General features: G+C 46.9%; 3 protein-coding genes and 1 pseudogene across 35 annotated transcripts in view; 2 read left to right on the top strand and 2 right to left on the bottom strand.

The window, feature by feature from the left end:
* CFAP141 (cilia and flagella associated protein 141) overlaps nt 1–3,456 on the bottom strand; it is a 5,616-nt gene extending 2,160 nt beyond the window's left edge. The window contains exons 1-2 of the mRNA XM_040452851.1: nt 3,215–3,456; nt 2,872–2,912 (exon numbers count right to left, since the gene is read on the bottom strand). Coding sequence (XP_040308785.1) covers nt 2,872–2,912; nt 3,215–3,253 — 80 coding nt within the window. The 5' untranslated portion in view covers nt 3,254–3,456. The remainder of the gene's footprint in view (nt 1–2,871; nt 2,913–3,214) is intronic.
* On the top strand, nt 26–2,514 carry LOC121015441 (ubiquitin-conjugating enzyme E2 C-like; annotated as a pseudogene).
* Nucleotides 3,457–4,032: 576 nt separating the features above from the next.
* LTAP1 (lipid transport auxiliary protein 1) lies at nt 4,033–14,152 on the bottom strand. Of its 3 annotated transcripts, XM_040452844.1 has the most exons (8): nt 13,840–14,149; nt 13,472–13,573; nt 10,089–10,172; nt 9,225–9,342; nt 8,967–9,020; nt 8,189–8,355; nt 8,043–8,101; nt 4,033–4,490 (listed from the first exon to the last, which is right to left on the bottom strand). In XM_040452844.1, the coding sequence occupies exons 1-8, from the start codon at nt 13,903–13,905 to the stop codon at nt 4,295–4,297; spliced, it is 846 nt and encodes a 281-aa protein (XP_040308778.1). In that variant the 5' UTR covers nt 13,906–14,149; the 3' UTR covers nt 4,033–4,294. The 3 variants fall into 3 exon arrangements, with proteins under 3 accessions (XP_040308778.1, XP_040308779.1, XP_040308780.1); XM_040452845.1 differs by lacking the exon at nt 10,089–10,172 and having other exon boundaries at nt 13,840–14,146; XM_040452846.1 differs by lacking the exon at nt 8,043–8,101 and having other exon boundaries at nt 4,317–4,490; nt 13,840–14,152.
* Nucleotides 14,153–14,355: 203 nt separating this feature from the next.
* The window catches only part of UBAP2L (ubiquitin associated protein 2 like), a 40,478-nt gene continuing 29,940 nt past the window's right edge, over nt 14,356–24,893 (top strand). For 15 of the 31 annotated variants that reach the window (XM_040452811.1, XM_040452810.1, XM_040452802.1 and 12 more), the window contains exons 1-5: nt 14,394–14,486; nt 18,426–18,555; nt 19,247–19,324; nt 19,883–19,993; nt 24,627–24,828. In XM_040452811.1, the coding sequence (XP_040308745.1) occupies nt 18,466–18,555; nt 19,247–19,324; nt 19,883–19,993; nt 24,627–24,828 (481 nt within the window). In that variant the 5' untranslated portion in view covers nt 14,394–14,486; nt 18,426–18,465. Of the gene's footprint in view, nt 14,487–14,766; nt 14,849–18,425; nt 18,556–19,246; nt 19,325–19,882; nt 19,994–24,626; nt 24,829–24,893 lie in introns of those variants that run through there. The other 16 variants (XM_040452813.1, XM_040452809.1, XM_040452812.1 and 13 more) reach the window with 3 other exon arrangements.

Here is a 24,893-nt window from a genome sequence, read left to right as displayed (position 1 = left end):
GGGGGGGGGGGTGCCGCCTGAGCCGATGACCCCCGTGGTGTCTGGCAACAAAGGAACTTCTGCCTTCCCTGAATCAGGCAACCTTTCACATGGGTGGGGTCATCCCTGGAGCGGTGGGCACAGCACGTCAAGACCTGAAGTTATCAGCTCCCCCAGGAGTCCTGCAGTGCTGACAACACACCCGGGGGGAGGGTCCTCATGCCCTGCTGCCACCCAGACCTGGACACCCAGGGTGACATCTGCCTGGACATCCTCAAGGACAAGCGGTCTGCCCTGTATGACATCAGCACCATCCCGCTGCCCACCCAGGGCCTGCGAGAACTCAACACCGATAGTCCTTTGAGCACACGCGCTGCTGAGCCTGGAGAAACCCCCACAGCCTTTAACAAGTATCTGCAAGAAAGCTGCTCAAAGCTGGTCCTTAGCCAAGAACCCGGACTGTGTAGACTCTCTACGTTATCTTTCTTATTTTTTATGTTTATTTTTGAGAGAGAGAGAGAGAGAGAGAGAGACAGAGAGACAGAGAGAGATAGCATGAGAGGGAGGAAGGGCAGAGAGATGGGGGACAGAGGATCTGAAGCAGGCTCCAGGCTCTGAGCTGTCAGCACAAAGCCCCACGTGGGGCTTGAACTCATGAACTACAAGGTGATGAATTGAGTTGAAGTCGGACACTTAACCAACTGAGCCACCCAGGTGCCCCTAGGATTGTGTATCTTCAGCTATGGGGTCACTTTGGTTTAAGTCTCTGGTTGAGCCCTTGTGGTGATGAATATAGTAAACAAATACATTGGGCTTAAAAAAAAAGGGGGGGGGCACCTGGCTATCCCGGTGGAGCACGTGACTTGATCTCGGGTTCCTGAGTTCAAAACTTATGCTGGGTGTGCAGACTATTTAAAAAGAAAATCCTGGGGCACCTGGGTAGCTCACTGGGTTAAGAGTCCGACTCTTGATTGCGGCTCAGGTCGCGATCTCACGGTCTGGGGGTTCGACCTCGGTGCGGCTCTGCACTGACAGCGTGGGGCCTGGCCGGGATTCTCTCTCCCTCTCTCTCTGCCCTACTGCATGTGCTCACTCTCTCTCGGGATAAACAAAAAAATATATATATATACACCAAATGAAAACTGAAAGCTTTGTTCTTCTGCCCCAGTTCTCAAAGTTACCAGTTTGTGTATTTTTCCAGAAAGTTTTTCTATCATACACTAGGAAGTATATTTTTTTATTACCACACGCTCATACATTTGTTAGTAGTAGTTGTTAACAGTTGGACTTTCCTATCAACACATACACACTTGCTTCATTCTGTGTAAAGGCTGCCTAGTATTTTTATATCATCACTTAACAAGGTAGGCTGTTCCTAGTTTTTAAAATTTAAAGTAATCTCTCCACCCAACACGCGGCTGCAACGCAAGACCCCGAGATCAAGAGTCACTTGCCCTTCGACTAAGCGCACCAGGTGCCCTGGTTTACTTTTGTAAACAATGCTGTCCAGAATGCTGTTTATGTATGTTCTAGAGCTTTTTGCAGGCATATATATGCAAGGTCAACTCCCTAGGAGTACAGCTGCCACTTCTAAGGACATGTGAATTTTGAGATCTTAAGTGTGACAGATTTCATCACTTACCTTTGTTTTTCTGTTGTAAAAATATTTTTTTGAAGAACTGATCATGTTTGACTATTTTAATTTTTTAAATGTTTATTTTTGAGACAGGGAGAGAGGGAGACATATAGAGCGTTGAGTGGAGGAGGGCCAGAGAAAGAGGGAGACAGAATGTGAAGCAGGCTCCAGGCTCCGAGCTCTCAGCACAGAGCCCAAGGCAGGGCTCAAACTCACCAACTGTGAGGTCATGACCTGAGCCGAGGTCCGATGCTTGACCGACCGAGCCACCCAGGCGTCTCTAAAAATATTTTTAATTTCGGGGTGCCTGGGTGGCGCAGTCGGTTAAGCGTCCGACTTCAGCCAGGTCACGATCTCGCGGTCCGTGAGTTCGAGCCCCGCGTCGGGCTCTGGGCTGATGGCTCAGAGCCTGGAGCCTGTTTCCGATTCTGTGTCTCCCTCTCTCTCTGCCCCTCCCCCGTTCATGCTGTCTCTCTCTGTCCCAAAAATAAATAAACGTTGAAAAAAAAAAATTTAAAAATATTTTTAATTTCTATTTATTTTTGAGAGAGAGTTGGGGACCGAGGATCCAAAGTGGGCTCTGGGCTGACAACACGGAGCCCGATGCGGGGCTCAATGTCACAAACCGTGAGATCATGACCCGAGCCAAAATCAGGAGTCAGACCCTTAACGGACTGAGCCACCCAGGCACCCCCATCAGACTGTGTTTGTAAAAAGGCTGCATCCATCTGGACTCTCACTAAAATTGAACGCATTTTTGCCACCTCACATCCTTGCCAGCTGTGGGCATAACCACCTGTTAAACCTTAAAAACCGGGCTTATCCTCCCCAATCCCAGACCACGCGGTGACGTCTTCTGGGTTGAGGTCCGGACGTGTTTTCCAAAGCTCCCTGGGTGAAGACACAGAGCCCGGTCTCGTCATTCGCTCATTCAACAAATACGGCGCACCTATCACGCGATTGATACAACAAATACTTGCGTTCTTCTTAAAAAACAACAACAACAACAACAACAACAACAATTTGCTCCAATTCTCCCTGGGAGGATGGGAAGAAAGGGACAGTAAAGCCATCTGGGTGGCACGGGGAGCGAGCTCGAGTGAGCACCGGGAGGCCGGTCCATGCTGCGGCCTGCACACCACAGTGTCCTTCCTCAGGAGCCCCGGAGGGCGAAGCGGGTCTGCAAGGTGGCCAGGGGGGTGGGGAGGACACGAGGGTGCGGGGGTCAAGCTGAGGGGAGAGAAAGCAGGAATTACCTGTCGACCATCTTCTTAAATCCCAGGACCCTTTGAAAACTCTGCAAGAAAAGCGAGTCGCTGATCCGCCTCTGGCTGGCACCCCATCCCCAGCACCCTCCCCTCAGTCCAGCGCCCTGTCCCCAGCACCCTCCCGGAGGGGGCTCATGGGCCTTTCCTGAGAGAGGTGAGGGCACTGGGTCCAGAAAGTGCGCAGGGAGCAGCCTGGGAGCAGCCGGTGTGGAACCACCCAGTCTCCTGCTGTTCCCACCCGCTCACCTCAGGGCACCTCAGGAAACCGGAGGGTCACCCATCTGGGAAGTTCGTCCGGCCCCCCCCCCCCCCCCCCCCCAGCTCTGCACACCTCTTCTACTTTCGTGGTCTTTCCCACAGACATGTCCATACGCTTGCGGGACACCAGCCCAGGACACAAGCAGGCTCTTGTCTCTGTATCATCCAGTCACCCAGGTTTCCGGAGTCATGGCAACACGTCTGCCTCCAACAATGACCCCGGGTCTGCGACCTGATTGGTCACCTGGCCTGTTGCCCTGGAGACCAGAAGCGAGTCCCAGTTCTCAGGCTATTCTAGGAGCAAAGACCAGAGCCCCAATTTTAGGGTTTCTTCTGCGGGGTCTCAAGGAGCATCCATATGATCCTAGGTCCAAAGAACATATCCTGTGCCTGTTTGATTAAAAGGCACCTATTAAGGAGTGAATCACGTGTTTTAATTGTTCATTTTATTAGTTTTAACGTCAGAGCAGGGCATTGGTCTGACCATTGCTTCACTGTCCCATATAGCGTCCCCAATAAATGAGGGGGGGTGGGATCGTGTCAGGTGCCAACATTCCCTTTCCCATTTATTCAGGACAGCATGTAAAGAAAGCCTGAGGCCGATCCTCGCATTTCCGGGGACCAGGTCGGGTTAACGTTTCCACACAGCCTGGTTTCCACGGAGCACCAGGCAAGTTGTTCTGCGCACCTCACGGCCTCCCCAGACCTCCCCACCAGCTCACGTCTGCCTTTCCAACCAATCAACTCGAAGATGTCTCAAACACAAACGGTTCCCATCCACCTATGTATGAAGGGGCAGACAGAGAATGCACCAGGCCCGGCTCCCCCAACTCTTACAATTTAGGACTATTTATAGTCTGAGGATAGGGGAAAAAAGGCCAATGAACAAACTATAATCAAAACCAAGTGAGGATTTTTAAGGAAGCCATGATGGAAACATTAAAACATCTGAATTCAACTCCAGAAAAAAGTGCTACCAAGGGAAAATCAAGTCCTAACCAATTCTCTGAAACTGGCCGTAAGAACAGGTTGGAGAATGATCCTCTAGGCGTGAACCCTACGAGCTCTGGACGAAGTGGGACTTCGGCTGACCGGCGCCCACCGGCCAGATGACCTGAGGCCACCAGTAGCAGGAGCAGTGTCCGTCAGCCCGTCACAGAGTACTTTCCAGTGTGTTATAGTTGTCCTTAAAGCTCTTCAGTTCAAGAAAGTGCTTGGCACGTTTACTCTTCTGACTGGAAGGGAGGTAGGTCACCTGGATGGTTGTCGGGGAGACTTCAGGAGACTGGGTTAGGTCTTTGGCGGCTGACTGGTGCTGTCTCTGAGAGCTCCCGCTTCGTGCTTTGACCCTGGAGGATACAGAGAGGGCAGGTCACGGACAGAATGACGACTAACACAAGAAGGCAATTTAAGCAAGACTCAACCGCTCCATAAACATGGCGGTAGCCACAAGTGATCCCTTGTCCTTGTCCTATCTTATAAACTAGCGACTAAAAGCCCATCTGATAGAAGTAGCAGAGAAAACAATTTTCCCAGAGTCCTTGCCTCTGGCTCAACATCTTCTTTTTTTAGTGTGTATTTTTGAGAGAGACAGAATCCGAAGCAGGCTCCAGGCTCTGAGCTGTCAGCACAGAGCCCGACATGTGGCTTGAACTCACAAACTGTGAGTGAGATCATGACATGAGCCGAAGTCAGACGCTTCACCGGCTGAGCCACCCAGGCACCCCTGGCTCAACATTTTCATCTCGCTATAAAGAAAACCTTTATTTGTTATCATTTTTTAAAGTTTATTTTAGAGTATACGTACATACACGTGGAGAGGGGCAGAGAAAGAGAGAGAATCCCAAGCAAGCTCCATGCCTAGTGTGGAGCCTGATATGGGGCTCAGTCCCACGACCTGGGGATCATGACCTGAGAAGCCAGAATGAAGAGCTGTACGCTTGATCGACTGAACCACCCACACGCCCCAAAGAAAACTTTTTAAATTCTGCTGATTCACCTCCTGCATCTATGCCACTAATATACTCCCAATCTAAAAAAAGTCCCTTGAAAACTGAACACCAAAAAATAAGAACAGAAATAGCTATCAAGTACTTACGACATTAAATTGGTCCTTTACCAACATCTAATTTACTGCCATCCCAATATCCCTACGTGGCAGTAACATCCCCAATTTCCAAGTTAGGAAACTGAGGGCCCTCTTGCTTAAGGTCACAAAGCTAGTAAGTGACAGAGTTGGGACAGGAATCTGTCAGATTTCAGGGCCTCGTCTTCACTAACCTCACTGAATTGCTCTAGAAATCAGAAATCAAGGAGTGAATTTTTATTTACTTTTTTTACGGTTACATCCCTTTCTTTTAAAATTTTTTTAACGTTTTTATTTTCGAAGGAGAGAGACAGAGCATAAGCGGGGAGGAGCAGAGAGAGAGAGGGAGACACGGAACCCGAAACAGGCTCCAGGCTCCAAGCTGTCAGCAGAGTCCGATGCGGAGCTTGAACTCAGGAACCGTGAGATCACGACCTGAGCTGAAGTCGGACGCCCAACCGAGCCACCCAGGTGCCCTGAATTTTTACTTTTATTTTTTAAAGTTTATCTCCATACCCAATGTTGGGCTTGAACTCATGACCCTGAGATCAAAAGTTGCATGCTCTACCAACTGAGCCAGCCACATGCCGACGAGGACTAAAGTTTTTTGTAATTATTTTTTTAAGAATGTATTTTATTTTAGAAAGAAAGTACATGTGATCAGGGGAGGGGGCAAAGGGGGAGAGAGAGAGAATCTGAAGCAGGCTCCATGCTCAGCGCAGAGCCCAACGCAGGGCTTGATCCCATGACCTCTGGGATCATGATCTGAGCCAAAATCAAGAATTGGATGCTCAACTGAGCCACCCAGGTGCCCTGATTTTATTATTTTAAAGATTTTTTATAAAGCGTATCTGTTTATTTTGAGAGAGACGGCAAAAGCAGGGGAGAGGTAGAGAGAGGTAGAGAGAGGTAGAGAGAGGTAGAGAGAGAGAGAGAGAGAGAGAGAGAGAGAGAGAGAGAATCCCAAGCAGGCTCTGAGCTGACTGCACTCAATCCCACGAACTGTGGGATCATGACCTGAGCAGAAATCAAGAGTCGAGACACTTAACCAACTGAGTCATATAGGTGCTCTCAAGGACTGAACTTTTAATAAAATTGTGGTAAAATAGACCGTTTTTAAATGTTTACAGTCCAGTAGTATTAAGTATATTCACACCGCTGTGTACCCATCCCCACCACCCATCTCCAGAGCTCTTTTCATGCTGCAAAACTGAAGCTCTGTCCCCAGTAAGCAATAACCCCCCACCCCTGGCACTGTCACCTTCCCATCTTTATGAATTTGAGGACTCTAGAGACTTCACCGGAGTTAGAACCAGAAGGTATTTCTGGTTCAAAGAAACCATGCTTTGAACACGCCTTCTGCCTGACCTCCAGAACAAGCACCCTTCCTCGCCTTCCCCTGCTTTCACTCCTCTTCTGAGCAGTTTTTACCAAACCCTTTGTTTTTGGAACAAGGTAGTTTAGTTTCATGAACAGAGAAAAGACAGGACAGACATACTCCTTACCTTTTCAGAAAGAGCCTTATTCAACACGGCAGAAAATGGACACGGTTCTTTTCAAGGCTGGTAACTAACTTTTTATTTCTACGTGGGCTTTCCCTCTCCACCCTTTGAACATCTGTATAAACAACACCATGAAACCACGCCAGCGCATGTTTTAAACACTGTCAGACAAAAGTCGTGATTCCTATTACACAAAAACTCAACAGCTGATGCTCTAGTGATGCCCTTAGTTTCAAACAAGGTTCCTAAAGCTGTGAGTGGTAATAAAAATGGGGGGAGGGGGCACGTGTGATTGTTATCAGACCAAGACATGAAAGGAAAACACTAGAATCTGAAAGAGGAAGAATCTCTGCATTGAAAAACTTTATTCCGGGACACCTGGGGGGCTGTCAGTGAAGCGTCCGACTTCGGCTCAGGTCATGATCTCACAGTTCGAGAGTTTCAGCCCTGTGTTGGGCTCTGTGCTGACAGCTCAGAGCCTGTTTTGGATTCTGTGTCTCCCTCTCTCTCTGCCCTCTCACGCTTGTACTCTCTCTCAAAAAAAAATTTTTTTAAAGCGTCCAGGATCCAGTTACCATTAAAAAAAAAAAAAAAAAGTAACTTCATTCCCTGGAGGCGCCTGGGTGGCTCAGTCGGTTAAGCGTCCAACTTAGGGCTCAGGTCATAATCTCATGGTTCTTCAGTTTGAATTTCACATTGACTCTGTGCTGATAGCTACGAGCCTGGAGTCTGCTTCCGATTCTGTGTCTCCCTCTCTCTGCCCCTTCCCCACTCATGCTTTGTCTCTCTCTCTCTCTCTCTCTCAAAATAAACATTAAAAGAAAGAAAAAAGGAACCTTAGCCCCCCCCCTTTAAATTTTTGTAATGTTTATTTTTGAGAGAGACAGAGTGTGAGTAGTGGAGGGGCAGAGAGAGAGGGAGACACAAAATTGGAAGCAGGCTCTAGGCTCCAAGCCGTGAGCACAGAGCCCGAACGACCACGAGATTATGACCTGAGCAGAAGTCGGACGCTTAACTGAGCCACCCAGGTGCTCCAACTTTATTCCCTTTACCGGTCTACATTTTACACCAATTCTGACATTTTACTGAGCTGAAAAAAAAAGGGAAAAAAAAAAAAAAAAAAGGAGGGGGCACAAAAGTAGAAGCTTCTCCTACTGTGTTCTTATAGAGCAGCACACGCTTTCAGAGGCAAGTAAGGCAGAACAAGACAGCTCGTCATTGTGATTTTGTTACTACTGCTCATGAAGGGCATCTTGCTGGGGGGTGGGCCAGCACCACCGCTGTCCTCTCCAGCACCCGCCCCCCACACTTACACGGCGGCCAGCTCACTCAGGGCCTCCTGGTAGCGCAGGTACTCACTCTGCCCAAAGACCTGAGGAAAGAGGAAGGAAGAGTGGGGCTCCCTCAGGCTGGGGCATCCCTCTAGTCCCCTGAAGGAAAAAGTGGCCATCCGGCTTACCCCCGTCCCATAGCGGGCTGTCTCATAGCCATCCAGCAGGGTGTCGATGAGGGCCTTGCGCACACCCTTAAAAGGAGTACTAGTGTTCCGGAGATCTAGCAGGTAGGAGCGGAAATTCTTGCCCATTAAGGAACGGGGATGCCTGCCTTCAGCATGAAACGGGATCTCTGAGGAGACAATCACACAGCACAGTGATAACCCTTCTCCCATTTGTTAGTCTTTTTAGTTAACCTTCCAAATTTAGGAATGGGTCGAATGAGTGAATTGGGGGGAAATTCTAATGGAATGAAGACGACCGGAGGCCCAGAGCTGCGTCTGAGCGGTCACAGGGTGCTGGCAACACAACCGTAGGCTCCACCGATGGTACCAACAGTGTCTCCTTTCCATCTACCCCCCTACTCACTCCGGCTCTGAGACGTAAACCATGTTTCAGCAGAAACAAAGCATACTTGACAATGGTCACACGGTAGAAAAAATTCAAGAACCATTTATCTCGGTCTTACTGAAAAAGCGTGGGTGTCACTTGTCTTGTGTGGAAAAACAAGCAAATTACCACCATCCGGTTCACGAAACTAAAGGTCTAAACAATAAAACAAATTCACCCTTTGAAGAAGAAATAACTTGCCGCCATCATTTCCTTAGACAAAATAACCCAGTACTCTCAAAACTCCAGGAAATTCCTCCCAGCGGGGGGCAGAAAAAGCATAAGCTCTAATATACACAGCCCCCCGACCCCCTCCCAGCCCAGGCCCTCAGCCTCCCATCAAGTCACCCCTACCAGAGGCGCGGACGGCGTCCAGGGCTTTCATCCTGTACAGGTAGTTGTAGCAGCCTGTTGAGAAAGAGACTGGTCGTAGGCATACCTCAGATTCCTCAGACTCCAGCAAGCCAATAAACTGCCTCCCCGCATCTCACATGTGCCCAGCAACAGAGGAACCACAGGTGCCCAGCAGCTATGCTGACAGCTCGGAGAGCAGAGGAATTCTGAACACATGGGATTCCTCACTCAAGCGTCCTCCGAGAGCACGCCACATACTCTGATTTCCCTGGGCTTCCAGCTGGAGCAGTCTCGCATCACCGTCTGCAAGGAGCTGAGGTTCATACTTGATGTCTTGAACCCTGGACAGCCGAATGTCAATCTCCTCTCTCAAGTCCTGTTCACACAGAGAAAAGAGCGTGCGATCACTTATCCTGTACTCTGCTTCCCGTCAGCCTCGAAACGGGGCAGAGCAAGCGAGCAGCTATGACAAAAGCAGCACAAGAAATGCTCATCTGGCCGGTAACGTTGCCAGGTCAGGCTGAAAAATATAAGGATAGGCTTGGGCTCTCTAAGAACTTCCCCCAACTGCACATCTCTAACCTAGCTCCGGTTAAAAAAATTTTTGTAAAGTTTATTTTGAGAAAGAGACAGCTAGTGTGCGAGCAAGGGAGGGGCGGGTGGACAGAGAATCCCAAGCAGGCTCTGCACTAGCAGCGCAGAACCCCACGCAGGGCTTGAACCCACAAATCGTGAGATTATGACCTGAGCCAAAACAAAGAGTCGGACGCTCAACTGACAGAGCCACGCACGCAACCCTCTAAGCCAGACCTTTAACCTGCCAGAATTTCCTCAAGTTCTATGGCATCAACAGGATTTCTGACTCAACTGAATTTAGGATCTCGGTTAGGTGTTCTAACAAACTTCTGGAGGAAGAGAAAAACTGGACAGCAAGTGAAAATCATAACCTAAAAATCTGTGAGAATACCTGTATGTGGTTTCCAATAGTTTGGGGACTACCCTACCTGGTGGATCACAGGACTTCTAAAAGCTTTCTCCTGGAGTACACTTAATTTTTTAAGTAGGTCAATTCACATCCATGATATAAACTTCGAGAAGATACTACAGTCACCCCTCACTCACCCCGAAGCAACCACTGTTAAGTCCACATCCATCTCTCTCACTTAAAAGGGCTGCCAGAGCCCCAGCAGATTTTTCTTCTTGTAACTTTAAAAAAAAAAATTTTTTTTTTTAACATTTATTATTTGAGAGACAGCACGTGAGTGGGAGAGAGACAGAGAGAGAGAGAGAGGGAGACACAGAATCCGAAGTAGGCTCCAGGCTCTGAACCGTCAGCACAGAGCCCGATGTGGGGCTCGAACTCATGGACCGTGAAACCATGACTTGAGCCGAAGTCAGACGTTTAACCAACTGAGCCACCCAGGTGCCCCACTTCTCGTAACTTTTTAGCAACTGCCACTGTGGAATAGATCATACGTGAAATACACGCTATGTACGTTTTAAGTAATTATGAAAACCGTGAAGATGAACATCTATGTCTGCTCTCCTGAAGCCATGTGTGCCTAGTTCTGATTGAATGCAACACCCCCAATGTTCATTTGTCAACAATCTTACTTTTCTTCACTGTTTTATCACATATCAACCTGAACAAACTGTTTACCTTTGCCTGGTTTCAAACTTCACACAAATGAAAAAATACTTTTTGAATTCCTCAGCAACTTGTCTTTTCAAAATTTTAAATACTTTACTAAGTTAGAACTTACATGGAATAAAATGCAACCAATTTGTGTGGACTGAGTTTTGACAAGTAAATACACCCACTCAACCACCATTGCAACCAAGACAGAACATTTCCATCACCCCAAAACGTTCTCCATGTCCCTCTGCAGTCAACCTCTTTCCCTGCTCCAAGCAATAATTATGTACTTTTTATTGATACAGTTGTGTGTTCCAGAATTTCATATAAATGGAACGGAACAAAATGGCAGATACTCTTTTGTGAATGGCTTGCTGGCTTTTTTTACTCAGCATGTTTTTGAGATTCACTCATGTTTGTCTTTTTCTTTTTTAAAAATGCTTTAGAATTGCGGCACCTGGGTGGCTTAGTCAGTTAAGCGTCCGACTTTGGCTCAGGTCATGATCTCAAGATCGTGGGTTTGAGCCCCACGTTGGATTCTGTGCTGACGGTTCAGAGCCTGGAGCCTATTTGTGATTCTGCCCCCACCCCCCTCCCGCTTGCACACACTCTCTCTCTAAGATAAATGTTAAAAAATTTTACAAATAAAAAAATGCTTTAGAAATTCATGTGTCCATATGTTCGCATTGTTGAGCTTACTTTCACTCCTAGTATTCCAAAATACAAATAAATCATAGATATATTCTCGAGTAGACGTTTGGCCTAAGAATTTCTTCTGGAAATATCACAATTGCTGCCATGGATATTCTTAAAAAAAATTTTTTTTAAATGTTTTATTTTTGAGAGAGAGAGAGAGAGAGGCAGAGAGAGAGGGGGGCAGAGAATTTTAAGCAGGCTCTGTGCTGACAGCAGAGAGCCTGATGCAGGGCTCGAACTCAGGAACCATGACATCATGACCTGAGCTGAAGTTGGGACACTTATCCAACTGAGCCATCCAGGCAGGCCCTGCCCCACGAATATTCTTCCATGTCTTCTGGTACAACACAAACAAAAATTACTTTCTGTATGGTAAGAGTGGAACTCCTGCACCATGGGATTAGGTACATGTGGAATCTTACTACATAGTACCTGGTTATTGGCCAAAGAAGTTTTAGTAATTTATACTTCCACCAGCAATGAATGCAAACTTATTTTTTATTATTTTTATTTTTTGGTGCAAAAAGGTCATTCTATTAAAGCATGGGGACAGGACCCATGGGCAGGAAAGGCTGCTGAATACAAATTTAAATGAGAGAATTTTTTAAAGGGAAAGGAATCTTATCTAGTCCAGGATGCTCCAAAATCATCAAAGTTTTTAAAAAGATTTTTAAAAATACTATTTTTGAAAGAGAGAGACAGACAGACACAGAATCTGAAGCAGGCTCCAGGCTCCGAGCTGCCAGCATAGAGCCCAACGCGGGGCTTGAACTCACAAACTGTTGAGATCATGACCTGAGAAGTTGGACGTTTAACCGACTGAGCCACCCAGGTGCCCCAATAATCAAAGTTTTGATTGGATCCTGGTGTACTGGTAGCCAACCCTATAACCGTCTTATGGATGGCAGGTGGCATCTGGAGAACTGAGGGAACGTAGAAGCAGCACCATTGAGTTTTTACACCACGACACGTTCCTTAAGGCTTTCCGTGAAATACATCAGCCAAGAACAAAAAAAAAGGAAGATTGCCAGCACCGGTTGTTGAAAGGACACCCAGCCAGGAATCGAGCGAACTGTGTACTAGCTCCGGTTCTCTCACTAACCTGTTTATCACTCAGTAACACGTTACTGAGCACCCACTACACGCAGGCCCTGGCTTTACTGTGAACAAAACTGGCATGGTGCCTGCATTCCTGAAGCTTATGGTCTCACGGAAGGTAAGCATTAAACAAGCAGACAGACACAAAAGAAAACTTGTGATAAAACTGTATCCAGGAAAACAGGTTACTATGAGAAAAAAAAAGATCACCTACTTTAAAACAGGTAGTAAACTCTCTTCTTCAGAGGAAACAACATTTGAGCTAAGATCTAAAGAGCAAATCAGCTAGCCAAGAGAAAACCAAAGACCACTCTATGCCCCAACAACAGCACATGCAAAGACTGGAAACCTAACATGTGTAGCCGGATCCCGGCTGGATCCTTGGATCAGAAAGAGCCAGAAGCCGAAGACAGAAGCAGGACTGGGGGTGGCATTTAGACCTCTGATTTCCAGGTGAGGTTTGTGGAAATGCTACAAAGGCGGAACATATAAAAACAGGGAACTCAGGAAAGAGATCTGGGAGACGGAGAAAACGTCATCACTAGAGATCTACAAGCCAAGGAAAGGAAGATAGTTACCGGAGAAAGCGTGAAGACTCCTGGACTATTCACCTTGGGCACGTCCTGGGGTAAGCTGCTTCCTTCTCAGGTTTCAGCTCCTAACACGAAGGACTAGGGGGACCCGGGGATTGATGAGGCCCCCAGGAGTGGAAGGTAGTGCAGCGGCAGATCCTTCTCCGTGACCTGGGGCTAACCTGCCGCCCTAACGCAAACCTTAAAACAGAAAACACTGGGCGGCACGTTGAGCTTGCGAACTCTGTCCACAGAGTTGGCAAATTTTAGTCCAAATCCTTCACTCCGCAGATGCAAAAACTGTTGCCTCTGCGCCCAGTGCACGCTGTGCCGCAGCAGGGGGAGCGGAAGCCAGAGCCACGCTGACCGTTCTCTCTCCGGCCAGCGCGGGGAGAGCGACAAGGGAACTCGGGAACCAAAGTCATCTCAAAGGCGAAGGCCATCTCACTCTAGGCCCTGACGGAGCTGCAGAACCAGGCCGACCTCGTGCCTTAAGGACCTACCTTGGGGGCGTTGTGTCCCACGGGGACATGAGGTCCCCTTCGGGATTTCATTGCAAAGCGCATGATTTGCCTCTTCACAAAAATAAACAGCAGTACGAACACCTGTCCAAGAGATAGGAAAAAAGGACAGTATCTTTAGCAAAAACACAGTAATTTTTTAAAAAGGGGGGGTGGGGCACGCCTTCCTTTGAGGTCCCCAGCTGCAAGCGCTCAGGGCTGCTTCGGGGCACGTCCGGGGGCCAGAGGGCAGGAGCAGGGCGCTCGGCCCCCAGGCGCTCCGGGGGCAGGTACGAGTCCCAGCCCAGGGCAGGCGCAGGTGGGTGAGCGAGCGGCTGGGGGCGAAGGGCCGGGACGCGGGGTCTCCTCACCAGGCTCCCGTAGGCCATCACCAGCACGACGTTCACGCCGGACAACCAGTTACTGCCGGACGCCATGGCCTCCCGCCCCGCGCACAACCGCTCCGGGTCAGCCTGGGCTCCGCCGAGGCCCCGGCGCCTGGGCTCCCCGAAACTCCCCGGCCATTTCCTCACGGGGAAACACCGACGCTCAGCCGGCCTGAAAACATGGCGGACAGGGGCCCAGGAAACAAGAACGCCGCCTTCCCGCTGCCCCCAGCACGTGACCCAGGTCCGCACCGGCGCGCGCGGAGACGCCGGACGACGCCGGACGACGCCGGGAACAGGAAGCGGATGCCGACAGTGCGTCACGCGGCGGAGGCGGGGCGGACGCGCGGAGCCGCAGCGCCGCGGCTCGTGGCGGGCAGTGCGCGCGCGCTTGCGTGCGCGTCCCTTTTCGCGTCACGTGCCGGGGGACGCAGGCAGGCAAGTGGGAGGGGGAAGGCGCGAGAGCGAGCGCGCGAGGGGAAAGGAGGGAGGGGGTGGGGAGGAGGGAACCTTACATCACGTGACAGGGGCGGCGCGGCCCGGGGTGTCAGTGTGGAGGAGACTGAGGTAAAGTTGGGAGCGCAGCGGCGTTGGCGGCGGCGGCGGCGGCAGCGGCAGCGCGGCGGGGCCGGGTATTGTCCGCGGCCCCTTTAAATCCGCGGTCTCCCTTTCCCCTCCCTCCCTTCTCCCGTACCCCGCCGGGCCCCCCCCCCACCCCAGTCGGCCCCCCGCCCCGTGCGTTCCCCCACTGGACACCCCTCCCGGTCGTGCGAGCCCGGCGCCCTACCCAGTCCCCTCCCCCCTAGTTGGCCGCCGGAGGTTTTGTTTATGGTTGGATTTGCGGCCTAGTGGGCCGCGCCGGAGCCGGGGCCTCGATTTGGGAGCGTGGCCGGGGCGGGGCTTGGGCGGCCGGAGGGGGGGGGCCATGCGGCTAGAGCCCGAGCGGGGAGAGCGAGGAAGAGCGCGAGCGAGCGCGGCCTGGGCCCCGCCTGAGGTAGGGCCCTCTCCGGCCCGGCCGCTGCCGTGAGGACGCCGCGGGGGCCGGCCTCCCTTTGCAGCCCGCTGCGGGCCTTCTCGGATCCGGATCCGGCCTGGTTTGGGGGTGGCGGGGGGGAGGGAGGACGGCGGGGTGGAGCTGCCCCGAACTCCCCCCCATGTGGCCCTCAGTTCGGAGTGCGGAGGATTAATTTGTTCCGGGTGGGAGGTGAGGCGGCGATTGGCCCCGGGAGCTCCCGATGTGGCGCTGAGCGGGGCGAGCCTCCCATCCTCCACGCGTGGGCTCGCGTCCCCTGTCCGCTTCCAGCCTCTTTGTCAGCTCCTCTTACCGCCCGTCCTGCTTTCTCAGCGCCCCGGCATGGGGGACGGCTTCTCTGCCGCTGTCGTAAGCGTGCCGTGGCCCACGCTGGAGTTTGGGGGGCCCCGGACAATTAGGATGTTGTTGGGGAAGCTGGGCGGGCCGACCCCCACAGGGTGTGTTACGCCCGAGGGACGTCACTGGAGCCCTGGGGTGCGGGTCCACTCTTCTCATAATAGGACAGGAATCCCGAATTTCCTCAGACCCTTCACTTTGTGGACGGTCCCTAAATGGCTTTGCAAACTGATGTCACAAACGGGAGACCGCTCCGCCACCCGTCTCAAAAAGTAGCCACCTCTGGTGTAGGGTGATGGGGAAGGAAAAACGCCACAGGAACAGGCTCTTTTGTTGTTGTTGTCGTTACCGTTTTTTGCCTCTGAGTGCCCCTGATTACTGGATGGAGAAATCCTTTTTTTGTTTTCTCCCCGTCCACCTTTCACCGTCCTTATCCCGCCGTGGGGATGTGTGGTGTGACTTGCTGGCGGATGATGGGGGTCCGTGACAGCCAGCATCACCGGAGAACCGGAACGTGTTGGTTACGTGTGGGTTGCCACAACGGGTTTGAGATCCTACACCATTGTCCTTAAAAGAGCGGACCTTGCCGGTGACCGTTTCCCTTGTGAGCAGCGAGTACTGCTGTCATGTAACTGAGGATGAAAGACCTTAAAATGTACTGTTGCTGATTACTGAAGCCCCTTTTTGGCTAAATGTGCCCTAACTGGCAAGTACGCTTTTTAAAACGAGATTTAAGTTTGTGGACGAGGGGATGCAGGGGTCATTTCCACAAAACATCCAGGGGAATTAGCTGTTCTGTTACAGGTAGCTACCCCAGTCCAGCTTGAGTGTCTGAATTGTTTCTCTACTTAGATTGTAAGCTCCCTGAGGGCAGCAACCAAGTCCTATCGCTTTTGTATTTTCTAAAGTACTGGACACATAGTAGATACTCAATAAATACTTGATTTTTATTTTTTTCTGTAAAATTTCTTTGGCTATTTTTTTTAAGTAGCTGGTTTTCAAAAAATGGTCAAAGGCACTCCTGTGTTGAAACCTGTATTCCTGCACTTTTCCCTGGGTCTCCAACACTTCTCACATGTTGCCCGTAAATACTTTTGTTTTCTAAGGAAAAATACTTAACGAGATTCTTCCTCTCCACTGTGATAACTCTGGGTATGTGTCCCTGCTTGCTACGAAAAGGCTACTAATTTTGCGCCCTCCAGTGATCCATCCCAGATCATTTAATTTTGACCTGCTGCTCAGTGTTGTTACTACCTAGGTGGTAAAATTTTCTTAGTCGCACATTTCAAAGCACTTGTAAGAGAGAAATTGAAGTTAACAGAGAGAGTCTTCTGGACTGTTCTTTTTTTTTGTTTCATTTTATTTCCCTTGAGTCATTATGTGGCTTTCAAGATGACTTTTTAATATATCTACATTGACCGGTATGGTATATGGAGTTCATATTGGTGGTCACAGCATTCATATCTAGTATTAACTTATTAACTTGAAATCACACAAGAAGTAGAAAGCAGTATTTGTAAGCTACAGGAGTGTTTATTCCCATTAGAGATTTCATTTTAGAGCCAGTTATTTAAGAGCATACTAGTTTTCGTCTAATTTTAATTTTTTTCTTTGATTTGAATCCAGGGGTACTGGTTAAAGAACACATGTTTTTTTGGTGTATGTGTGAGTGTTGAAACTTGACTAGTCTGGGAAGATGGACTATCTGTGTAGCAAATAGTTTTGTAGTAGCTAGAAATATTTACAGGCCTTTGTGTGCACATATGTAGCAGAAAGAGGTAAGGGTTAAAGAATTAGCTCTGAAATTTTCTTAAAAATTTTGGTGATAGAGAAGGTAAAACTCTTCAGTCTGAATGACTGCATCAAAAGAGAGACCTCTGCAGCCTCTTGATCCGCTTTGGTGAAGAATTTATCTTCAGGGAAGTTCGTTTTCTTTGAGACCTGAGAAACAGTAAGATTCACTTCCCTAATAATTAATCCGTCTGTATTTCTTTAGAGGCCCAACCTATGTCTCTCAAATCCAGCAATGGCTTTTGGGGAGTCTAGAATTATCCCGTATAAAGTTTCATTAATGAAAAAAGTTACATGTAGAGCAGAAAATATAAACGTACCCTCTTTGGAAGGGAATAAAACCATGCAGATTAACATCTGATTTTGAGCCACTCTGTCGTAGGATGAGTATTTTCTTTGTTTACTCACCGCAGCAGCTGAGGTTGCGGTATAAAACAAAGTATGAACGGAAGGAACTTAAGTTCAGGAGAATCGTAGCCTGCTGGAAGTGTTAATAACAAAAACCGTTCTAGTTTTGAGAAGGCCGTGTGTTTTCTGTCTCAACAAAGTCCTCTTGCTGGCAGTAATGTCTCGTTTAAAATGATATCCTAGAAGCCCTTTCTTGCAAATAAAAACTTTGTGCCAGACCCTTTTGGTTTGGGACAGATTTGGAATTCTCTGTATATTAAGGTGAGTGGTAAAGGGTAATTGCAATTCTGGTGCCTCAGAACAGTGGACTAGGAGAGCAACAGAAAGTAGTTGCAAAAATAGTGTGTTGGAATTATCCAGGGAACTGAGATTCTTGAGCAAAGTCACTGGGGCTAATACTTGCCTTGTTGAAGGTTATGGAAGCACCCACTGCATGACGAGAGAGACAGAGACAGAGACAGAGAGCACGCGCGAGCTTGAGGGAGGAAATCTAGACTTGAGCTTGTCCTTTCCCAAGTGATGGGGGTTGCATGCAATTTACATATTGTAAGGGAGGTAGGGCTGTTTTCATAGGTAGATTGAGTTTCTCTATTTTAAATTGTTTTTATTTGTTTGGAGTATAGATTAAGTTCCCTTCCTGGAAGGCTTTTGTTTCCAGGTTTTGCTGATTAGCTTTCCTTTTGTCAAAGGGGCTTTAGATATTTGTGTGTAGAAAGTTTTGGATTATTAACATTGTTTTACGAAACTTCACAAAGCTGCATATAGGGACTAGTAACCAAACCATGTGCATGACTTAAACCGGCAGTCACCTATGCTTTATATATTTCTTCTATAAAAATGGACTACTAACAATTGTTCCTTAAGGAATTTATCAAACTGAGTATGTCTCAAGAACAGATGACTCTTCTTGGTTGGTGAACATGTTTGGTGAAGGTGCTGATGAAAGAGGTTGAAAACCTGTTTTGCCCATATTTAATATCTGAATTTTTTTTTAATCTTTCAGTATTCTACCTTGTAAATACTGTTATTTGTATATACTGTAAATGATGACGTCGGTGGGCACGAACCGAGCCCGGGGAAACTGGGAACAACCTCAGAACCAAAACCAGACACAGCACAAGCAGCGGCCACAGGTAAAGAACCCAAGGGATGCATTGCCAGCATTGCTGATTGATACTGGTTCCCATCCAGTGCAGCATCATTCTCTGCTCTGGATTATTGGTTTGCATTTTTTATTTTTTTTTCCTAGTCCTTGCCTCTCCTCTTTACTTAGGGCCTGATGACTGTTGTGGTAGGCCATGATGAGCATGCTTGCTTTTTGTTTTTTGATGCTGTATTATGAGACTTGGAGAGAAGGGGTCCTATACTTTGTATCTCTAAGGTAGCGTTTTCCTCAGACTAAATCTTAGGTTATCGTCAGGCCAGATATAAGAGGGTGGCATTGGTCCTTGCAGAAACAGGAACGGGGTTTATACATGACTTTGCAAATATATTAATGTCAATTATTTATATTTAAGGCACGGATGTTTAAAAGAGGTGCTGTGATCCCACAATGGGAGCTTCTTTAACTGTGAACATTGGTGAAAAAGCTCCCTGCTTTTTTAGGGATTGTAGAGTGGAATGGTGACAGGTTCATTGTTTATTTTTTTGTCATTTTGCAGAAGTAAGCATCTTAACTGGTGTTAGCACTTTATTGGTCATTTGTAACAAGGAGAAGGAAATTGGGCTGAGAGGTGGGGTGGATTATTGACTACATAGGTCCCTCTTATTTCTCTAAACTGTCGTCTCTTGATCATGCTTTCTTGAACTCATCTCCATTCTTAGGCCACTGCGGAACAGATTCGACTTGCACAGATGATTTCAGACCATAACGATGCTGACTTTGAGGAAAAGGTGAAACAAGTGAGTGTATTGCTAATTGCTGGCAGTGATGGAAAAAGACATCAGGATTAAAGCATAGTTTAACATCATAGATGTCTGTTAGGGTACTTTTTCCTGCAGATATTAAAAGAATTATGACCTGAAACATAACAGGTTAAGCCAATAAATAAATGCTCTCGTTGTCTGATTTACCGTACTTCTTTAGACAGCTACCATGTTCGAAAAGGTTTTGTCTTAATTTTCACTTCTTGTTTATTGGATGATTTTGTTGATGCCATTTTTATAGCAACTTTGAGCAGTTGTGGCATCTAGGAAATGTAGAAATTTATGGTATGCTGAAACCTGTGTGCTTCTGGGTTTGGTCTCTATAAGCTACTTTATTGTGTAAATACTTTTGACATCATCTGTAATCACAGGTGTTAATGTTTTGCTTATTGAGCTAGAATACCAAAATTCTGCATATTTTGCTTTTTTAAGTCTGGGGTTCTTTCGGATTCAGCTGGTGTCTTCTCTCTTCACCTGGCTTCCTTTTATGAAGAGTGCAAGTTCGTTCATGTTGCTGATTTTTTTCTCTTTCAGTTGATTGATATCACAGGCAAGAACCAGGATGAATGTGTCATTGCTTTACATGACTGCAATGGAGATGTCAACAGAGCCATCAATGTCCTACTGGAAGGAAACCCAGATACGGTAGAGTGTTAATAGAGCGTTCTGGAAAGTGGGTCCCTGGCTGAGAAGCTCAGAATATTCTAAAAATAGCAAGTGGAGTAACTCAACTTAAAGGAGAGTACCTTATTCTCCAAATGGAGCAGAGAACAGTCGAGGAGGTTGTTTTCTGCAGGTGGCAAGTACCTAAAATCTATGTACAATAAATAGAAAACAGATAAAATCCATCTCTTTAAAGATTTTTTTTTTATTATTAGGTTTGTTTATTTTGAGAGAGTGCGAGTGGGGGAAAGGCAGAGAGGGAGACAGAATCTGAAGCAGGCTCCGAGCCATCAGTGCAGAGCCCGACGTGGGGCCTGAACCCACGAGTGTGAGATCATGACCTGAGCTGAAGTCGGACGCTCAGCCGAGTGAGCCCCCCAGGCGCCCCAAAATCCATCTCTTTTAATTAGCCCGGAGTAAATTATTCATTCCAGGCTAGTGACTGTTTTCAAGACTGGGTTAGTCTGAATTAGAAATGGTATATTATAGCCTTCGTTACTAATCAGAGAACATTCTGCTCACCTGTTTTATTGCTGTTGAACAGAGTCACAAACTGGTAGATTCTGAATTCGAGACATTCTCATCAATATCACCTTTACATCTTACAGTACGTTTTCATCGCTTGAACTTATTTCTGTAGAGGTGGCAGAAAAAGAGTTAACGGCCTGTTGACCACCCTGGAGATGATGGGGCTCCTGTCGTCTTGGAGGAGCGCTTACCCTAGAATTTCACTTATTTCACCTCTTCTCTTTTCTACTTAATGAGATCCCTGTAATTTTGTGCTTGTCTTATCATTGTCCCAAGTTGTCAAGTCCTTTAAGAACAGGGATTCTGCCTTACTAACCTTTGGGGTGTTCCTGTGGTGCTTAATAGAGAACTGTTTTGTTTCAGTGAGCAGTGTATCATTTTGAACTAACTTTCAGTTCCTTGGTCTTACATTGGGGATCTTTGGTTGGGATAGATACCCAGACTTTATCCTTAGAGAGGTCAGGTTACTAGTTTTAGAGTATCACGTTAACTAAATGTTGGGGGTTTGTCACTTTCCTTGAGACAATAGGAAATAATAACAGAAAACCTTGGGAGCAGGAAAGGGGCAGGAAGAGAGAGAAAATCCCAAGCAGACTCTGTGCTGTCAGTACAGATCCCACAAATCACAAGATCATGACCTGAGCCGAAATCAAGAGTCAGATGCTTAACTGACTGAGCCACCCAGGTGCCCCATTGGAAGACTTTTTGTAACCACTGAATTTAAATTTGTGGATTTTTCTCTTCAAAAATGTGGTATTAGGGTATCTGGCTGGCTTAGTCAGTAGAGCAGGCAACTCTTGATCTCGGAGCGTAGACTTTACTTAAAAAAAAAAAAAAAGTGTGGTCTTAGATTTTACATCATTGACCTTATCTGAAGATGACTGCCTGGATAATCAGATAATAGACTCTTTGGCTTATTTTGAGTTTACTTTAGAATAATTGTGCATGATTTTGGGATAGGGGGTGGATGTAGGAGTACTTACGCCTTTTAAGAGTTTAGATTTTTTTTATTTTTGAAGTTTATTTTTGAGGGGAGAAAGAGAAAGTGCATGCATGGGCAGGGGAAGGCAGAGAGAGAATCCTAAGCAGGCTCTTTGCTGTCAGTGCAAAGCCTGATGTGGGGCTCCATCTCACAAATTGTGAGATCATGACCTGAACCTGAATCACAAGTCTGACGGGGCACCTGGGTGGCTCAGTTGGTTAAGCATCCAACTTTGGCCCAAGTCAGGGTTCAAGAGTTCAAGCCTTGTGTTGGGCTCTGTGCTGACAGCTCAGCTCAGAGCCTGGAGCCTGCTTCGAATTGTGTCCGTCTCTCTCTCTGTCCCTCCCCTGCTGTCTCTCTCTCTCTCTCTCTCTCTCTCTCTCTCTCTCTTTCTTTTTTTTCAAAACTAAACATTTTAAAAATATTTAAAGGGTCTGATGCTTAACCAACTGAGCTGGATTTTTTAAAATTAATTAATTTGCAAAAGTCACGTTTTGTTTCACCTTTCACCGTCTTCTGCCTAGTGCTACAAATCTAACCTTCTATGGTGTCAAAAAGGAAAATAAACTGGAGAACATAGGCTTATGCCACAAATAAGTTGCTAATGAAACGAGTTGGGAGTAATATTTGCTGCCAGGGGGTGTTGGATGTATTTGGGTAGATGAGATCGTATCAGAAAATGGCACCACCCTTGGGAAGATCATAGTAATTCCTTTTCCTTCTAGAACCCAGGTAGTTCCAGCAGCTGTGCATACCATAGAGAACGGAAAAGGGGACAGGTTTCTGAAACTTGACAGGTTTTGAGATAGACCAGCTGAAAAGTCTATAAGCTATTTTTTTTTTTTTTAACGTTTATTTACTTTTTTGAGAGAGAGACAGAGTGCAAGTGGAAGAGGGGCAGAGAGAGAGGGAGACACAGAATCCGAAGCAGCTTCCAGGCTCCAGGCTGTCAGCACAGAGCCTGATGCAGGGCTTGAACCTCTGAGCTGAGGTCGGATGCTCAACCAGCTGAGCCACCCAGTTGCCCCTATAAGCTAACTATTTTGAATGTAGTTTCCAGGGTTCCTGCTGCAGATTTAATTATAATAGTGGCACTGTTACTTAAGAATTGATGCTACTGTGAGCATAAAAAGACTCAGGAGCTATAATGTGGAATGAGCTTGGACTGCAAGAGTAGGCAACAAGGAGCTACTGGGTCCTGGGTGGATAATTTTTTCAAAAACTATTAGTAAACTATTGTAGGCTCTTTAGAACGTGTGGGTATGATTTTGGTATTATTTTAAATGTAGTTTTTAAAATTTTTTTTTTTTCAACGTTTATTTATTTTTGGGACAGAGAGAGACAGAGCATGAACGGGGGAGGGGCAGAGAGGGAGGGAGACACAGAATCGGAAACAGGCTCCAGGCTCTGAGCCATCAGCCCAGAGCCTGACGCGGGGCTCGAACTCACAGACCGCGAGATCGTGACCTGGCTGAAGTCGGACGCTTAACCGACTGCGCCACCCAGGCGCCCCTAAATGTAGTTTTTAACTTAAGTTTTTTAAGTTGTAGTAAAAATGCTTAAAATGTATAATTGTAATCATTTTTAAGTATATAATTCAGTGCCATTAGGTACACTGACCATGTTATGCAGTCATTACCTTTATGCATCTCTAGGACTTTGTCGTTTCCTAAACAAAAACTGTATCCATTACACAGTAACTCCCCCTTTCCCCATCTTCCCAGCTCCTAGTAACCTTTTCTATTCTCTGTCTCTATGAATTTGCATATTCTAGGTACCTCATGTAAGTGGAATCATGTAATACTTGTCTCTTTGCGTCTTCTTACTTAGCATAGCGTTTTCAGAGTTTGTCCATATTGTGGCATGTGTCAGAAGTTCACTCCTTTTTAATGCTGAAAAATATTTCATTATATGTGTATACCATATTTTGTTTATTCATCCATTTATGGGCACTTGGAATTGGCTGGAAGTAAGTTGTAGACATCACAAATCCTCTGCAGCATGCTTCCCTTAAAGAAGGATATTTTTCTGTATGACCATGTTATCAATCCTGGAAAAATTAATAGCCGTTTTGTATTCTACTTGGTCCATATTCTTGGAATCAGTTGACTGATATCAGTTAGCTGTTGCGGAGCACTGGGTCATTGTTGTTTGAGTAAGATGGTAACTAGGATAGTAAAGATATGGTAGTCTCGGTGTTTGGGAATTTTTGTACATATTTTCTGCAAAAATAATTGTGAATCAAGGTGTGTGTGTTTATAAAATTCATTTTTTGAGGAATGAGGTTTTTTTGCAGGACTTTTTAGCTTATTTTCCTTACCACGAATTTTCCCTTCTGCAGTCTGGAATGAATTATAGATTATTCTGCTTTGGGGAAAGTTTAATTGGGTTATATCACTTTAGGGAGTATAGGGAGAATACAGATGTAAAACCTGGAACAGAAGGCTCCCTGTAGTCCACTGTGTCCGGGCCAGGGCTATGCCTTCCTGGCTGTTACTTCGTCTTTAAAGCAAAGGCAATTGGTGTGTGTGTCAGGGAGTGGGGCTGGGGGATGGTGGTGAGGACTAGGTGTAGTTCTTATTCTTCTAAATGCTGGGTTGATTGATTAGAGAATGTGCCCAAGAATCAAATGCTATTGATTCATTCTGAATTCAAAGTTAACCTTTAGAAACTTTTAGTTTACTTTTCTCCTTTGACATGAATAAGACTGTGTATGAAAAAGTTAGGAGTCACTGAATCTGAAGGAAATTAATTTTTTCAGCCCAGGAAACACACTTGAAAGATGGGGACCAATAACTAGGCCTTTGACTGATACACCACGTGACTGCACCGGATCCAGATCTTGGCAATCCTTTTGGAAGCGATCCCTGCAGTCCATTAGCTATAAGCGCCTCCCCTATAAGAAGGACTTCAATTTTTCAGTGATAGGTATAGAATTTGTTTTGAGGTTCTGTCTGTACCCTCCATTTAAGCAGACATAAGTTTGTGGAAGTATCTTAGATTTGGATGATGAGAGGAGAATGGTTAACAGTTTCCCAGCTTTTATCTGTGGTTTCCCGATAGCAATCCATATTGATTAGATGTGAATGCTCTGCCCTTCTTTAGCATTCGTGGGAGATGGTCGGGAAGAAGAAGGGAGTCTCAGGACAGAAGGATGGTGGCCAAACGGAATCCAACGAGGAAGGCAAAGAAAATCGAGACCGTGACAGAGACTATAGTCGGCGACGTGGTGGGCCACCAAGACGGGGGAGAGGTGCCAGCCGTGGACGAGAGTGTATGCATGGGGCTTTAACAAAACCAGCTGTGGGTCAGTAATGTCTGGATTTCAGGGATGTCAGGGCCCTGGTAGGCTGGACCTAGTAACCATTATAT

The sequence above is a fragment of the Herpailurus yagouaroundi genome, unplaced genomic scaffold (genome assembly GCF_014898765.1).
Source record: "Herpailurus yagouaroundi ecotype Mexico unplaced genomic scaffold, PumYag 207, whole genome shotgun sequence".
Taxonomy (NCBI): Eukaryota; Metazoa; Chordata; class Mammalia; order Carnivora; family Felidae; genus Herpailurus; species Herpailurus yagouaroundi.
The sequence above is the reverse complement of the archived record's forward strand: the minus strand, read 5'-3'. Positions and strand labels throughout refer to the sequence as shown.